The sequence below is a fragment of the Nerophis ophidion genome, linkage group LG14, assembly GCF_033978795.1.
Source record: "Nerophis ophidion isolate RoL-2023_Sa linkage group LG14, RoL_Noph_v1.0, whole genome shotgun sequence".
NCBI classification, from domain to species: domain Eukaryota; kingdom Metazoa; phylum Chordata; class Actinopteri; order Syngnathiformes; family Syngnathidae; genus Nerophis; species Nerophis ophidion.
The window spans coordinates 48,670,331-48,688,345 of NC_084624.1; the positions used below are offsets into that span (position 1 = coordinate 48,670,331).

Below are 18,015 nucleotides of genomic sequence, written 5' to 3' on the forward strand. Positions count from 1 at the left end.
AAGGATAGGCAACATTCTTAAAAAAAATAAGTGCAGTTCCCCTTTAAGCATTTTCCAAACCAAGCAAACTGTTCCAGGAGGTTATTAGCTGTAAAGATATATTGTGGTGCACCCCAGGGAGCCATGCTGGGACCAAGATTGTTCTATCTTCATACAAACAACATTTGTACAGACATAAACCTTAAAGTTAGTCCTGATTGCAGACTATAAGACCCCATCTGGTTCAGGAGAAACCCCACAGAAGATAAAAGAAAACAAAACAGAAGAAAAGAGTCAATTAAAGACACAATCTCAACAGAAAAGATGACAAACACGAGCACACATCGACAGAGAAGCCGTGGACAATCTCAAATATCAAATACTTCAATAATAAATAAAGCAAAATATGTTCATTCCATATTTTCTCCTGCTTTCTGTTGTTATTGTGGATTATTTCTTGTGCAGAAATGTAAGGAAATAAATACTCCAGGAAATAATGTAACTATAACCATGACCATGTTTGAGCGTATTTACACCACTGAACACACACACACACACACACACACACACACACACACACACACACACACACACACACACACACACACACACACACACACACAGATCTCATGGAGCGTAAAGAGCCCTCCCTTTTTCCATCAGGGTAAATCCGACACCAAGTGTTGTTTTAACACTTTTGTTGTGTCATTTTTCACGGAAAGCAGTTCTCCTTCACATGTGCACCAGCACGGACACACACACGCACACACACACACACACACACACACACACACACAGAAGGACACACAAGCCAGGGCCCAGGTGGAGATAAATGCGAGCGGCAGTTGTAACCTCCAGCAGAAGAAAATCCAATTCTCTTTCACTTTTATCCCTGAGACTAATGTTACTGTCAGACAGGACACTCTCTGTGTGTGTGCGTGTGTGTGTGTGTGTCTCTGTGTGTGTGTGTGTGTGTGTGTGTGTGTGTGTGTGTGTGTGTGTGTGTGTGTGTGTGTGTGTGTGTGTGTGTGTGTGTGTGTGTGTGTGTGTGTGTGTGTGTGTGTGTGTCCAGGTGATGCATTGCCTTCTTTACCTGCAATCTAAGTCAAGGCCTGTGTGGTGTTGTTCTCTTGTTGTGTGACAACATGCTCTCATCATCTCCTTCTCATCCCCTCATCTTTTTCTCATGCTTTCCATCTCCTTCTCATCTCCTCATCTTTTTCTCATGCTTTCCATCTCCTTCTCATCTCCTCATCTCCTTCTCCTCTCCTCATCTCCTTCTCATCTCATCATCTCCTTCTCATCTCCTCATCTCCTTCTCATGCTTTCCATTTCTTTCTCATCTCATCATCTCCTTCTCATCCCCTCATCTTTTTCTCATGCTTTCCATCTCCTTCTCATCTCCTCATCTCCTTCTCCTCTCTTCATCTCCTTCTCCTCTCCTCATCTCCTTCTCATCTCATCATCTCCTTTTCCTCTCCTTCTCATCTCCTTCTCCTCTCCTTCTCCTCTCCTTCTCATCTCCTTGTCTCCTTCTCCTCTCCTTATCTCCTTCTCCTCTCCTTATCTTCTTCTCATCTCCTCATCGACTTCTCATCTCCTTATCTCCTTCTCATCTCCTCATCGCCTTCTCATCTCCTTATCTCCTTCTCATCTACTCATCTCCTTCTCAAGCTCTCCATCTCCTTCTCAAGCTCTCCATCTCCTTCTCAAGTTCTCCATCTCTTTCTCATGCTCTTCATCTCCTTCTCATCTCCTTCTCATCTCATCATCTCCTTCTCATCTCCTCATCTTTTTCTCATGCTCTTCATCCCCTGCTCATCTCCTTACATCCTTCTCATGCTCTCCATCTCCTTCCCATCTCCTCATCTCCTTGTCAAGCTCTCCATCTCCTTCTCATCCCCTTCTCATATCCTTCTCATGCTCTCCATCTCTTTCTCATCTCCCCATCTTCTTTTCTGCTTCTCATCTCTCCATCTCCTGTTCTCCTCACTGGATTTTGCATGTGCTGACTGTCTCATACTGTACTCATCTTCTCCCTCATGTCCATTCTCTTTAATTATCACAAATCATCATAACCACCTTCTCACCTCTCTTCCTTCTCATCACCCTGTCCTCTTCTCATCTTCTCATCCCTCTCTCCTCCTCCATCCCATCACTTCCAGTTCCCTCTCCTTCTCATGTTCTTTTATATATATATATATATATATATATATATATATATATATATATATATATATATATATATATATATATATATATTTTCCCCTGTTGTTGAACAAGATATTCTCATCACAACTTGTTGCCAGTTGAATATAAAAGACAACTTCTTTCCATGAATAGTTTGTGATTGGCACAGCAAGAGCTATGGGGCTTCGTCAGCAGGGACAGCTTCGCCTTTATAGTGTGTGTGTGTGTGTGTGTGTGTGTGTGTGTGTGTGTGTGTGTGTGTGTGTGTGTGTGTGTGTGTGTGTGTGTGTGTGTGTGTGTGTGTGTGTGTGTGTGTGTGTGTGTGTGATCACATCTGATTGTGCCTACTGTGTTTATCAGCTGTAAGCCCCAGCAGATGGCAGATGCTCAGAGGGCCTGCAGGCTGTCAGTCAGTGTTCAAGTACAGGTGCAACACACCCAAAGGCCACACCAATCTTCCCTTGAGGCTGATTAGTATTCATAAGCTCTCAGGAGGACCCCTAAGACCCTCTCTCACACACACACACACACATAGATACCGGGGCGGATCTCTCCATTCCAATTATCTCCCGGCGTTTTATGGAGGGTCTTGATTAGAAGCTGTCAGTGTGACTGATGAGCGCCCGCCACCTTGCCCCCCCCAGAGAGAGACACGGCTGTGCGGTAAGGCCGGTCCCAGCTGTGTCCTCTTTATAGTCCACGTCTTTGTTCCACCTCATTACAGCTGCCCGTGTTGTGTCTCCTTCTAGGTAAGCCGGTGATGATCATAACGGAGTTCATGGAGAACGGATCACTGGACACTTTCCTCAAGGTGAGTCCCAGCAGTGGCTCCACTCAGCAGGAAGCCAGCGCGGCAAGGTCAGGCCCGTGACTACTATCATAAAGTGATGTGTGTGTGTGTGTGTGTCCCCTCACTCTCACCCTCACCCCCACTCCTGCTGGAAAATGGGCTGAACTGAAGCGTGTTGCCGACACTTTTGTTGCAAGTCCAAACTGGCTTTTTTCTGGCACAGTTAGTCACTTTGGAACCAGTTCGAAGCATCACAACAAAATGAAACACACTTTAAAGTTGCATTTTAAAGTACTCTCTATTGAAGATATTATCCTATATGTCTGATTTATGACACCAAGACTTCCCAAGTTTGCCAATAAGTAGATATGATCAAAATAGTGTCAATATCATGGAGAGTCCCGAGCCATTCTGAGAGATAATTAGCAAGCCAGTCATGTGATCTGTGGCTGTACATGTATTGTAAATGTATACTTTATTTATGTTATTCACGTGTGAATAATGCTGTATAATAGACTGTATTTATGTTATTCACATGTGAATAATGCTGTATAATAGACTGTATTTATATTATTCACATGTGAATAATGCTGTATAATAGACTGTATTTATATTACTCACATGTGAATAATGCTGTATAATAGACTGTATTTATATTACTCACATGTGAATAATGCTGTATAATAGACTGTATTTATGTTATTCACATGTGAATAATGCTGTATAATAGATTGTATTTATATTATTCACATGTGAATAATGCTGTATAATAGACTGTATTTATGTTATTCACGTGTGAATAATGCTGTATAATAGACTGTATTTATATTATTCACATGCGAATAATGCTGTATAATAGATTGTATTTATGTTATTCACATGTGAATAATGCTGTATAATAGATTGTATTTATGTTATTCACATGTGAATAATGCTGTATAATAGACTGTATTTATATTATTCACAAGTGAATAATGCTGTATAATAGACTGTATTTATATTATTCACATGTGAATAATGCTGTATAATAGATTGTATTTATGTTATTCACATGTGAATAATGCTGTATAATAGACTGTATTTATGTTATTCACATGTGAATAATGCTGTATAATAGACTGTATTTATATTATTTACATGTGAATAATGCTGTATAATAGACTGTATTTATGTTATTCACATGTGAATAATGCTGTATAATAGACTGTATTTATATTATTCACATGTGAATAATTCTGTATAATAGACTGTATTTATATTATTCACATGCGAATAATGCTGTATAATAGATTGTATTTATGTTATTCACATGTGAATAATGCTGTATAATAGATTGTATTTATGTTATTCACATGTGAATAATGCTGTATAATAGACTGTATTTATATTATTCACAAGTGAATAATGCTGTATAATAGACTGTATTTATATTATTCACATGTGAATAATGCTGTATAATAGATTGTATTTATGTTATTCACATGTGAATAATGCTGTATAATAGACTGTATTTATATTATTTACATGTGAATAATGCTGTATAATAGACTGTATTTATGTTATTCACATGTGAATAATGCTGTATAATAGACTGTATTTATATTATTCACATGTGAATAATGCTGTATAATAGATTGTATTTATGTTATTCACATGTGAATAATGCTGTATAATAGACTGTATTTATATTATTTACATGTGAATAATGCTGTATAATAGACTGTATTTATGTTATTCACATGTGAATAATGCTGTATAATAGACTGTATTTATATTATTCACGTGTGAATAATGCTGTATAATAGACTGTATTTATATTATTCACGTGAATAGAATAGAATAGAATAGAAAGTACTTATTATTCACATGTGAATAATATAAATACAGTCTATTATACAGCATTATTCACATGTGAACTGTATTTATATTATTCACATGAGAATAATGCTGTATAATAGACTGTATTTATATCATCCATCCATCCATCCATTTTCTATACCTTATTCCTTTCAGAGTCGCAGGGTCGCTGTAGCCTATCACAGCATTATTCACATGTGAATAATGCTGTATAATAGACTGTATTTATATTATTCACATATGAATAATAAGTACTTTCTATTCTATTCAATTCTATTTTATTATATTGTATTCTATTCTATTCTATTCTATTATACAACAGTGCTAGTCAAGCAGACTGTGTGAGAGCCAACAAGGATTACTTTGGGAAAAATAATGATCCAGGATGATATATTTTTGAGCCCGAACACAAAGAGGATGAGCAATAAGTTTTAGAAGCCGAGTGCTGAAGGGATGCAGCTTTATTGAGACACTGTATTGCTAGGTGCTAAACATACAAACTAACCATAACAAACCAGAATGAAACAAACGCTTACTGTAATATTTCCTCTCTCGCTGGGATGCCGACCGACAGGACGTCCACATAATTCCGTTTAGATGAAGATTCACTTGCAATCCTCACAAAGGGTTAAAGAGTTGCGTATTTGTGTGTTTTTTTTGCCATCTCGGGGGGATGTGAAAGTGGACCAGCCTGATATATTTTGGAGCCCGAACACAATGAGTACGAGCAATAAGTTTTAGAAGCCGAGTGCTGAAGGGATGCAGCTTTATTGAGACACTGTATTGCCAGGTGCTAAACATACAAACTACCCATAACAAACCAGAATGAAACAAACGCTTACTGTAATATTTCCTCTCTCGCTTGGATGCCGACCGACAGGACGTCCACATAATTCCGTTTAGATGAAGATTCACTTGCAATCCTCACAAAGGGTTAAAGAGTCGCGTATTTGTGTGTTTTTTTCGCCATCTCGGGGGGATGTGAAAGTGGACCAGCCTGATATATTTTGGAGCCCGAACACAATGAGTACGAGCAATAAGTTTTAGAAGCCGAGTGCTGAAGGGATGCAGCTTTATTGAGACACTGTATTGCCAGGTTCTAAACATATAAACTAACCATAACAAACCAGATTGAAACAAACGCTTACTGTAATATTTCCTCTCTCGCTGGGATGCCGACCGACAGGACGTCAACATAAATCCGTTTAGATGAAGATTCAATCGCAATCCTCACAAAGGGTTAAAGAGTCGCGTATTTGTGTGTTTTTTTCGCCATCTCGGGGGATGTGAAAGTGGACCAGCCTGTGGGTCCGTGGCCACTTTTGTCTACCAGCAGGTGAATGATGCATGAATTATAATCTAGAATTGACTTTTAGCAAGTTTGAGACCAAGCAGAAGCAGTGTGTCAACAATATTAGTGTAAGCTAGCGTTAGTTTATTGCTATCAATGCACCACTAAAGTAATATCACTCATATTTGGTTCATTTTCAGGCCACAAGATGGAAATGGAGTATTGTTAGCGGGTTCTGAACGTTTTAAAGGGTTTTATGGGCGCCGTAGAGGACCGCCTCCTTCTGTTGACACACTTGTTAGCTATTTATTTCATGCGGGAAAAAAAGCCAAGCATAAGTCTTCTTGTCTTACATAAGGATTGTGAACGATAAACAGCCCGTCTCTTTATAACTGTTGCATATTTCCAGTATGACTGATCTAATAATGTGGTCAGAGTGCAGAAGTTGGCCTCCAGTGACGTCATCCGACCCCGAATCCACGAAAATTGCAGAATATTTTTGAAGCGGAATAACCAATATTTCAGGCTGAATTTGTGGCATTTTGTGATGTTTAGACTGTGTTTTCACACACTTTGTGCCTTGTGAATACAATTAGATATGTTTTAGTGGATACAATGAAACACCATTTAGCACATAAAGTTGACCGCTGCTTTGAGGTACAAACTACACCATTGTCTCGTTAGGAAAAATACTTTTAAAAAGTGGTTCCTCGCTGTCAACGTCCACCATCTGCACTGTGTCCCATCTCTGGACCCCCAGAGATCTCCAAAGCAAACTCAAGGCTTTTATTTTGAAGAGGTGTCGCAGCAAAGCCACACCACTTTTGCACAGATGGGATGGAACGGGACAGGAAGTCAATCAACGCTGTGTGTTGAATAATAGTTGACATACATGGACGTGGACAAGGACATGTCCCCCGCACTTTGTAACGAAACAAACAAATAATAAAATATTGAATGAAGGGAGACAAGTCAAACATTAGTGCTGGGCGGAAGTTTGTCCCTGTAGACCGCCCACAAGCTCATTGATTGGATTTCTGGGGCTGCCTTCTGGCCAACTGGGTTGTGACCTTGGTTTGACCTTTGAAATGTGGTCATTTCCCAACCAATATTCCACAACACAAATACAACACAGAAACAACATACTTTTTTTGTGATGTTCTTTGGACCATTGAATGTTGGTCATTTCCCAACCAATATTCTACAACACAGGTAGAATGTTGAAACAACATGCTTTTTGACAACGTTTATTCAATGTCATGTTGTGACGTTGATTTGACCATTGAATTGTGGTCATATTTCAACCAATATTCCACAACACAAATACAACATAGAAACAACGTACTTTTTTTGTGACGTTGTTTAGACCATTGAATTTTGGTCATTTCCCAACCAATATTCTATAACACAAGTAGAACGTTGAAACAACATACTTTTTTTGTGATGATGTTTGGACCATTGAATTTTGGTCATTTCCCAACCATTATTCTACGACACAGGTAGAATGTTGAAACAACATGCTTTTTGACGACATTTATTCAATGTCATGTTGTGACGTTGATTATACCATTGAATTGTGGTCATATTACAACCAATATTCCACAACACAAATACAACATAGAAACAACGTACTTTTTTTTGTGACGTTGTTTGGACCATTGAAATGTGGTCATTTCCCAACCAATAGTTGACAACACAGATCCAACGTTGAAACAACATGCTTTTTGATGATGTTTATTTAATGTTGATGTGACCATTGAATTTTGGTCATTTCCCAACCAATATTCTACAATACAAGTAGAACGTTGAAACAACATACTTTTTGTGTGATGTTGTTTGGACCATTGAATTTTGGTCATTTCCCAACCATTATTCTACGACACAGGTAGGATGTTGAAACAACATGCTTTTTGGCGACGTTTATTCAATGTCATTTGTGACGTTGATTAAACCATTGAAATTTGGTCATTTCCCAACCAATATTCTACAACACAAATACAACATTGAAACAACATACTTTTTTTGTGATGTTGTTTGGACCGTTGAACGTTGGTCATTTCCCAACCATTATTCTACGACACAGGTAGAATGTTGAAACAACATGCTTTTTGACGACGTTTATTCAATGTCATGTTGTGACGTTGATTATACCATTGAATTGTGGTCACATTTCAACCAATATTCCACAACACAAATACAACATAGAAACAACGTACTTTTTTTGTGACGTTGTTTGGACCATTGAAATGTGGTCATTTCCCAACCAATAGTTGACAACTCAGATCCAACGTTGAAACAACATGCTTTCTGATGATGTTTATTCAATGTTGATTTGACCATTGAATTTTGGTCATTTCCCAACCAATATTCTACAACACAAGTAGAACGTTGAAACAACATACTTTTTTTTAGGTTTTTTGTTGGACCATTGAATTTTGGTCATTTCCCAACCATTATTCTACGACACAGGTAGAATGTTGAAACAACATGCTTTTTGACGACGTTTATTCAATGTTGATTTGACCATTGAATTTTGGTCATTTCCCAACCAATATTTTATAACACAAGTAGAACGTTGAAACAACATACTTTTTTTGTGATGTTGTTTGGACCATTGGATTTTGGTAATTTCCCAACCATTATTCTACAACACAAACACAACGTTGAAACAACATGCTTTTTGACAATGTTTAATTAATGTCAAGTTTTGACGTTGATTTGACCATTGAATTTTGGTCATATTTCAACCAATATTCCACAACACAAATACAACGTTGAAACAACATACTTTTTTGTGACGATGTTTGGACCATTGAATTTTGGTAATTTCCCAACCATTATTCTACAACACAAATACAACGTTGAAACAACATACTTTTTTTGTGATGTTGTTTGGACCATTGAATTTTGGTAATTTCCCAACCATTATTCTACAACACAAACACAACGTTGAAACAACATGCTTTTTGACAATGTTTAAATAATGTCAAGTTTTGACGTTGATTTGACCATTGAATTTTGGTCATATTTCAACCAATATTCCACAACACAAATACAACGTTAAAACAACATACTTTTTTGTGACGATGTTTGGACCATTGAATTTTGGTCATTTCCCAACCATTATTCTACAACACAAATACAACGTTGAAACAACATAACTTTTTTGTGATTTTGTTTGGACCATTGAATTTTGGTTATTTCCCAACCAATAATTGACAACACAGACACAACGTTGAAACAGCATGCTTTCTGATGATGTTTATTCAATATTGATTCGACCATTGAATTTTGGTCATATTTCAACCAATATTCCACAACACAAATACAATGTTGAAACAACATACTTTTTTTGTGATGATGTTTGGACCATTGAATTTTGGTCACTTCCCAACCATTATTCTACGACACAAGTAGAATGTTGAAACAACATGCTTTTTGACGACGTTTATTCAATGTCATGTTGTGACGTTGATTATACCATTGAAATTTGGCCATTTCCCAACCAATATTCTACAACACAAGTAGAATGTTGAAACAACATACCTTTTTTGTGACGTTGTTTGAACCATTGAATTTTGGTCATTTCCCAACCATTGTTCTGCAACACAAACACAACGTTGAACACAATACTTTTTGACAATGTTTAATTAATGTCAGGTTCTGACGTTGATTTGACCATTGAATTTTGGTCATATTTCAACCAATATTCCACAACACAAGTACAACATACTTTTTTTGTGACGTTGTTTAGACCGTTGAATGTTGGTCATTTCCCAACCATTATTCTACGACACAAGTAGAATGTTGAAACAACATGCTTTTTGACGACGTTTATTCAATGTCATGTTGTGACGTTGATTTGACCGTTGAATTTTGGTCATTTCCCAACCAATATTCTACAACACAAATACAACATTGAAACAACATACTTTTTTTGTTACGTTGTCTGGACCATTGAATTTTGGTCATTTCCCGACCATTATTCTTCAACACAAACACAACGTTGAACACAATACTATTTAATAATGTTTAATTAATGAAAGGTTCTGACGTTGATTTGACCATTGAATTTTGGTCATATTTCACCCAATATTCCACAACACAAATACAACATACTTTTTTTGTGACGTTGTTTAGACCGTTGAACTTTGGTCATTTCCCAACCATTATTCTACGACACAGGTAGAATGTTGAAACAACATGCTTTTTGACGACGTTTATTCAATGTCATGTTGTGACGTTGATTATACCATTGAAATTTGGCCATTTCCCAACCAATATTCTACAACACAAGTAGAATGTTGAAACAACATACCTTTTTTGTGACGTTGTTTGAACCATTGAATTTTGGTCATTTCCCAACCATTGTTCTGCAACACAAACACAACGTTGAACACAATACTTTTTGACAATGTTTAATTAATGTCAGGTTCTGACGTTGATTTGACCATTGAATTTTGGTCATATTTCAACCAATATTCCACAACACAAGTACAACATACTTTTTTTGTGACGTTGTTTAGACCGTTGAACTCTGGTCATTTCCCAACCAATATTCTACGACACAAGTAGAATGTTGAAACAACATGCTTTTCTATTACGTTTATTCAATGTCAGGTTGTGACGTTGATTTGACCGTTGAATTTTGGTCATTTCCCAACCATTATTCTACGACACAGGTAGAATGTTGAAACAACATGCTTTTTGACGACGTTTATTCAATGTCATGTTGTGACGTTGATTATACCATTGAAATTTGGTCATTTCCCAACCAATATTCTACAACACAAGTAGAATGTTGAAACAACATACCTTTTTTGTGACGTTGTTTGAACCATTGAATTTTGGTCATTTCCCAACCATTGTTCTGCAACACAAACACAACGTTGAACACAATACTTTTTGACAATGTTTAATTAATGTCAGGTTCTGACGTTGATTTGACCATTGAATTTTGGTCATATTTCAACCAATATTCCACAACACAAGTACAACATACTTTTTTTGTGACGTTGTTTAGACCGTTGAACTCTGGTCATTTCCCAACCAATATTCTACGACACAAGTAGAATGTTGAAACAACATGCTTTTCTATCACGTTTATTCAATGTCAGGTTGTGACGTTGATTTGACCGTTGAATTTTGGTCATTTCCCAACCATTATTCTACAACACAAGTAGGACATTGAAACAACATGCCTTTTGACGATGTCTATTCAATGTCAGGTTGTGACGTCGATTTGATCATTGAAATTAGGCCTTTTTCCCAACCAACAACGTTGATCCAACGTCGGACATCAACGTTGCCTCAATTTACAAATACCACTATATTCCAAGGATTGTTTCAAAGTCAGTTTTAAAGGACACGTACGTAAAATCAACGTTATATCAACGTTGCTGACTGCCGTCACGCTACAGGAAGTCACCTGCGTGCCCCAGACCACAGACCACGGTCGGCGGTCCAAAAGCGGAATAAAACCTGATCACGTCATTGGAAAGGGAAGCGACAAAGTAAAAGGAGTAAAACATAAGGAATGTTGTGTGAAGCAGTTTAACGAGGGTCGTAAAGAGCGTCCGCAGAGCCTCAATATAATAATGGAACATGTTTTATGTTTTTTACAGCTGATCTGTGCTCCAGGCAGCCATATGTGTCTTTAATTATGCTCAGCATTTATTAAACAGCCGTCCCAAAGAAAATACAAAACTACTGATCGGACAGGGAAGGTCTTCACCCCCTTCTCCCGAATATGTTGCCTCCCCCACCCCACAATGGCAACAAAATGGTGCAAATCTTTCCGCACGTTTCCATCATTCCTCACTAGTCTCCTTCCCAGACCTTCCTAGCCTTTCTCCACAGCCGCCTGGCAGTACAATGTGCTGGGCGGATTGATAGAGGAAGTCTGTAGGTTTGTTAGACACTCCAATCAATCAGCATCTTGCAAAACCACCGGCTAATTAACTTACTCCGCAGCTGGCGGGGGGGTGGGGGGAGGCAAAGAAGTATAGTTGGTAAAAGGGGGAGTGCAGATCCAGGAAGATGATAGATGCATATACGGACGCCCCGTCCAGGTAATAGACTTCTGTCTGGGAGACAAGGAGCGCAGGAAAGATGGATGGAAAGACACGGAAACAAAAGGGAAGGATAGATTAAGTGAAGGAGAGTGGGTGACCGATAACATGGAGGGCGTTTTAACGGCGACCGTTGGCCCCTGGCAGAAATCATTTCCAGAGGAAGGTGAGCTGGACTGTCGTCCATCAACAAGCTGAGCTCCCAACAACTGGAATCCAGTGAACACATCCAGAACCTTCCATAGGAATCCATCTGTCATTGACACCCTGCAGATGGAGGTGAAGGACCATGGTTAGCCCTTATTTATTTAGTTTGGGCTTAGGGACACTTTAGAACAGACCTGGGCAAATTAAGGACCGGGGGCCCGTTAAGGTTTGCAGCCGAGTGTGAAGCGACCGGAATGAGAATCAGCACCTCCAAGTCCGAGTCCATGGTTCACGCCCGGAAAAGGGTGGAATGCCATCTCCGAGTTGGGGAGGAGACCCTGCCCCAAGTGGAGGAGTTCAAGTACCTAGGAGTCTTGTTCACGAGTGAGGGAAGAGTGGATCGTGAGATCGACAGGCGGATCGGTGCGGTGTCTTCAGTAATGCGGACGTTGTACCGATCTGTTGTGGTGAAGAAGGAGCTGAGCCGGAAGGCAAAGCTCTCAATTTATCGGTCGATCTACGTTCCCATCCTCACCTATGGTCATGAGCTTTGGGTTATGACCGAAAGGATAAGATCACAGGTACAAGCGGCCCAAATGAGTTGCCTCCACCAGGTGGACGAGTCTCTCCCTTAGAGATAGGGTGAGAAGCTCTGTCATCCGGGAGAAGCTCAAAGTAAAGCTGCTGTTACAGCAGCTCAGACAAGGCACCAAGCAGGGTGGGTGGGGAGCGTTTCCACAGCCTGAAATGTGGGTGTCAGGGACAGATGCGGAAGGAGATTTTTACAACAAAGTTCTAAAAGTTTGGATTGTAAGTGGGCTTATTTACCCTTTAGGTTCATATTTCGCTGTTTTTTGTCGCATTTTTGTTGATTGTAAAATGTTTGGATGGAGAGGGGGGGTGTGACATTCACATGCTGTCAATATTCAGTGTTTCATCCTTCATAGTTAATATTGTAACATTCTTTATTTTAATGTACATTCTGGGTGTCTCATTCAGTATAAACATGTGCAATTCTAAGGTGGTCTGTTATAACATTTTTAGCATTCAATCAGACATTACTGTGAGGTTTTGTATTAGTGCACCGGCCCCCAAACACGTTTTTGTCTCCAAATGTGGGCCCCCCAAGTCCAAATAATAGCCCAGGCCTGCTTTAGAAGGTTAAACGGTGGTTGAAATGTCCAGTCAAGGTGTGAGCATTGCACCATCCTGCTGTTGCTGGGCACGCAGGACATTAATTCACCCTTCTCTTTGTCCTCCCTGCAGAAACACGACGGGCAGTTCACCGTCATCCAGCTGGTGGGCATGCTGCGTGGCATCGCCTCGGGCATGAAGTACCTGTCGGACATGAGCTACGTTCACAGAGACCTCGCCGCACGCAACATCCTGGTCAACAGCAACCTGGTGTGCAAGGTGTCGGACTTTGGCCTCAGCCGGGTTCTGGAGGACGACCCCGAGGCTGCGTACACAACCAGGGTGAGGCACACTCCCGGGGTCTCGCACCGACTCCGCAGCGAGGGGTTTATAGATTGTGCAGTCAAGCTGGACACAAAGAGAATGATGTAATAGGAGACAATACCTCTGCATTTACACCATATTTCAGAGCTCTGAAAGATGTTTTCAGGCAGAATTGTTCTCAGAGCAACATAACTGACTAAAGCTGGGGTCATTGAAGACCAGGCAGTAATGGCCACCCTTAGAAGGGAATCATACAGTAAAGGGTTTGATTATTATTTAGTTTTTTGAGATGAGTAAGTAAAAAACTGGCAGCTCCGTTGCCCGAATTTTACCATATAGTCTACCGTTGTTTGTACATTGTCCATCCATCTGCTTCCGCTTATCCGAGGTCCCGTTGAGGTGGCAGCAGCCTAAGCAGAAAAGCCCAGACTTCCCTCTCCCAAGCCACTTCATACAGCTCTTCCCAAGAGATCCCGAGGCGTTCCCAGGCCAGCCGGGAGACATAGTCTTCCCAACGTGTCCTGGGTTTTCCCTGTGGCCTCCTACCGGTCGGACGTGCCGTGGCATCCTGACCAGATGCCCGAGCCACTTCATCTGACTCCTCTCCATGTGGAGGAGCAGCAGCTTTACTTTGAGTTCCTCCCGGATGGCAAAGCTTCTCACCCTATCTCTAAGGGAGAGACTCGTCCACCTGGTGGAGGCAACTAATTTGGGCCGCTTGTACCCGTGATCTTATCCTTTCGGTCATAACCCAAAGCTCATGACCATAGGTGAGGATGGGAACGTAGATCGAACGGTAAATTGAGAGCTTGCCGTCTGGCTCAGCTCCTTCTTCACCACAACGGATTGATACAGCGTCGGCATTACTGAAGACGCCGCACCGATCCGCCTGTCGATCTCACCATCCACTCTTCCCTCACTCGTGAACAAGACTCCTAGGTACTTGAACTCCTCCACTTGGGGTAGGGTCTCCTCCCCAACCCGGAGATGGCGCTCCACCCTTTTCCAGGCGAGAACCATGGACTCGGACTTGGAGTTGCTCATTCTCATCCCAGTCGCTTCACACTCGGCTGCGAACCGATCCAGTGAGAGCTGAAGATCCTTGCCAGATGAAGCCATCAGGACCACATCATCTGCAAAAAGCAGAGACCTAATCCTGCAGCCACCAAACCGGATCCCCTCAACGCCTTGACTGCGCCTAGAAATTCTGTCCATAAAAGTTATGAACGGAGTGGGTGACAAAGGACGACCTTGGCGGAGTCCAACCCTCACTGGAAATGTGTTCGACTTATGCGGACCAAGCTCTGACCCTGATCATACAGGGAGTGGACCACCACAATAAGACAGTCCGATACCCCATACTCTCTGAGCACTCCCCACAGAACTTCCCAGGGGACATGGTCCAATGCCTTCTCCAAGTCCACAAAGCACATGTAGACTGGTTGGGCAAACTCCCATGCACCCTCCAGAACCCTGCCCAGAGTATAAAGCTGGTCCACAGTTCCACGGACAAGGACCAAAACCACACTGTTCCTCCTGAATCCGAGGTTGGACTGTCCGGCGTAGACTCCTCTCCAGTACACCTGAATAGAACTTCCCGGGAAGGATGTATGTACATTTTATTTCTGCAAATGGAAAAAAGATACCAAGGATTTTTTTGTTTTGTTTGATGGGAACATTCTGGCGACTGAGCTGCCAGTTTCTTACCGTAAAATCTGTTGACATTTCCACAGCGTACATTTGGATGGATAACTGGAAGTCAGCACAAAAAAAGTGGAGTGTTCAGGAGGGTGTCCCTTCCAGAAGGCCCACCCGCCTTGGATCACCACCCGGTTAAGAAACAGGAAAAAAGTCCCTCTATTTGCTGGAAGTCAGCACAAAAAAGCTGGAAATATGACAAAGTGTTCTTAACTTGCTTAGAAACTATAAGGCAAGCAGTTTCACAAGAAATCATGTATGATAAAATGTTTATTAATAAGAAAAATTAAAAGAAGCAAAGGCATGCAGTACATATATTTGATATGTCCAAAGGGACAGAATAATTGCATTTAGGTAGAAAAGATTAAGTACTTAATTGGCAAATGTTTTTGCGTCCCCGTATGAAAGGATGTGGCCCCCCAGATGTGGCCCCCAGACCTTGAGTTTGATACCTGTGGAACGCAGGCTTCTTACCGCCCTGAACAAGCTGGAAAAGTCATGAAATGTTAAAATGCAATTTGCAGAGCCTGGAAAAGTTATGAGGGATTATATTTGTATGGAGGTTTTCTTGAAAAGTCATCACAATATATCTCAAGTTTTATTAATTACAACACCATCGATTTGTCGTTATGAAATGCAAATTGTTAGCGACCGTCAAGATTTTTTTGTGGAGTGAAAAATGTACTGGAATTTAATGGAGTTCAGGTCCACACTTTGTCAGGAGGCCATTGTGTGTGTGTGTGTGTGTGTGTGTGTGTGTGTGTGTGTGTGTGTGTGTGTGTGTGTGTGTGTGTGTGTGTGTGTGTGTGTGTGTGTGTGTGTGTGTGCGTGGGTGCGTGCGTGCGTATGTACAAATATACATACAGTATTTGATTTGTATATATATATATATATATATATATATATATCTGTATGTATATGTTTATATATGTATGTATGTGCACATATATATATATATATATATATCAAGGTACTCAAAGCGCTTTGACACTATTTCCACATTCACACACTGATGGCGGGAGCTGCCATGCATGGCCCTAACCACAAACCATCAGGAGCAAGGGTGAAGTGTCTTGCTCAAGGACACAACGGACGTGACGAGGTTGGTAGAAGGTGGGGCTTGAACCGGGAACCCTCAGGTTACTGGCACGGCCACTCTCCCAACTGCGCCACGCTGTTTAATTACATCTGAAACGCTCACACTGCCGTCGCCTGGAGCCGTCGCCTTCTTTTTTTTCTATTTCTAGTCCTTCACTCTAAATTTCCTCATCCACAAATCTTTCATCCTCGTTCAAATTAATGGGGAAATGGTCGCTTTCTCGGTCCAAATAGCTCTTCCTGCTGGAGGCTATGATTGTAAACAATGTTCAGATGTGAGGAGCTCCACAACCCGTGACATCACGCGCACATCGTCTGCTACTTCCGGTACAGGCAAGGCTTTTTTTATTAGCGACCAAACGTTGCGAACTTTATCGTGGATGTTCTCTACTAAATCCTTTCAGCAAAAATATGGCAATATGGCGAAATGATCAAGTATGACACATAGAATGGAGCTGCTATCCCCGTTTAAATAAGAACATCTCATTTCAGTAGGTATTGAGCACTGTGTATATATATATATATATATATATATATATATATATATATATATATATATATATACAGCGCTCAATATTGGGGTGGAGCGGAATATATGTTAGGTCAGGAAAAAACACAAGAGGCTGTTTCGTCGCTACAAGCCTGTTTCACAGGTTTCCCTGCTGTTCAGGGGAGTTTATTAACAAACTCACTGAAGAGCCGGGAAAGGTGTAAATCTCGCACCAGGCCCTAACCATATCCGCAGCAGGTCTCCAGGAAGAACACCCTCTGTTCAGGGGAGTTTATTAATAAACTCCCCTGAAAAGCAGGGAAACCTGCGAAACAGTCTTGTATAGGGATAAAATAGTCTCTGTGTTTTGTTTTTTTTCATATAAATCCATCCATTTTCTACCGCTTATTCCCTTTGGGGTCACGGGCGGCGCTGGAGCATATCTCAGCTACAATCAGGGGGAAGGTGCTGTACACCCTGAACAAGTTGCCACCTCATCGCAGGGCCAACATTCATATATATATATATATATATATATATATATATATATATAAATATATATATATATATATATATATATATATATATATATATATATATATATATATATATATCTATATGTAGCAGATTCCATTAAATTATTATTATTTATATATTTTTTTAGGTGTAAGAACTGTGAGTATTATATGAGATGTTTATTCCTACAAATGTCATTTACAATCCTGCGTGTTCATCATTAATTACGACCACTTCTTTAATCAATTCACTAATCAATCAGGGCTCGTGGTAGACTCTTTAATTCCCCCTGAATCTTAATTAATGAAACCTTTAGGATAATTCTACGCTTCAGACTTTAGTTCATAATTCATGGCTGGCTCTTTTCTGATGGGATTTACTGCTCTTTGAAGGCAGCCGGGTCCTGATGATCCGCTCGAAAGACTCGCTC

The 18,015-nt window shown here is 40.3% G+C and overlaps 1 protein-coding gene across 1 annotated transcript in view; it reads left to right on the top strand.

Moving 5' to 3' along the window:
* The first annotated feature begins 2,888 nt into the window (after positions 1 to 2,888).
* The window catches only part of LOC133568780 (ephrin type-A receptor 3-like), a 37,068-nt gene continuing 21,941 nt past the window's right edge, over positions 2,889 to 18,015 (top strand). Inside the window, exons 1-2 of the mRNA XM_061920914.1 lie at positions 2,889 to 2,980; positions 13,592 to 13,801. Of these exons, the coding sequence (XP_061776898.1) occupies positions 2,930 to 2,980; positions 13,592 to 13,801 (261 nt within the window). The 5' untranslated portion in view covers positions 2,889 to 2,929. The remainder of the gene's footprint in view (positions 2,981 to 13,591; positions 13,802 to 18,015) is intronic.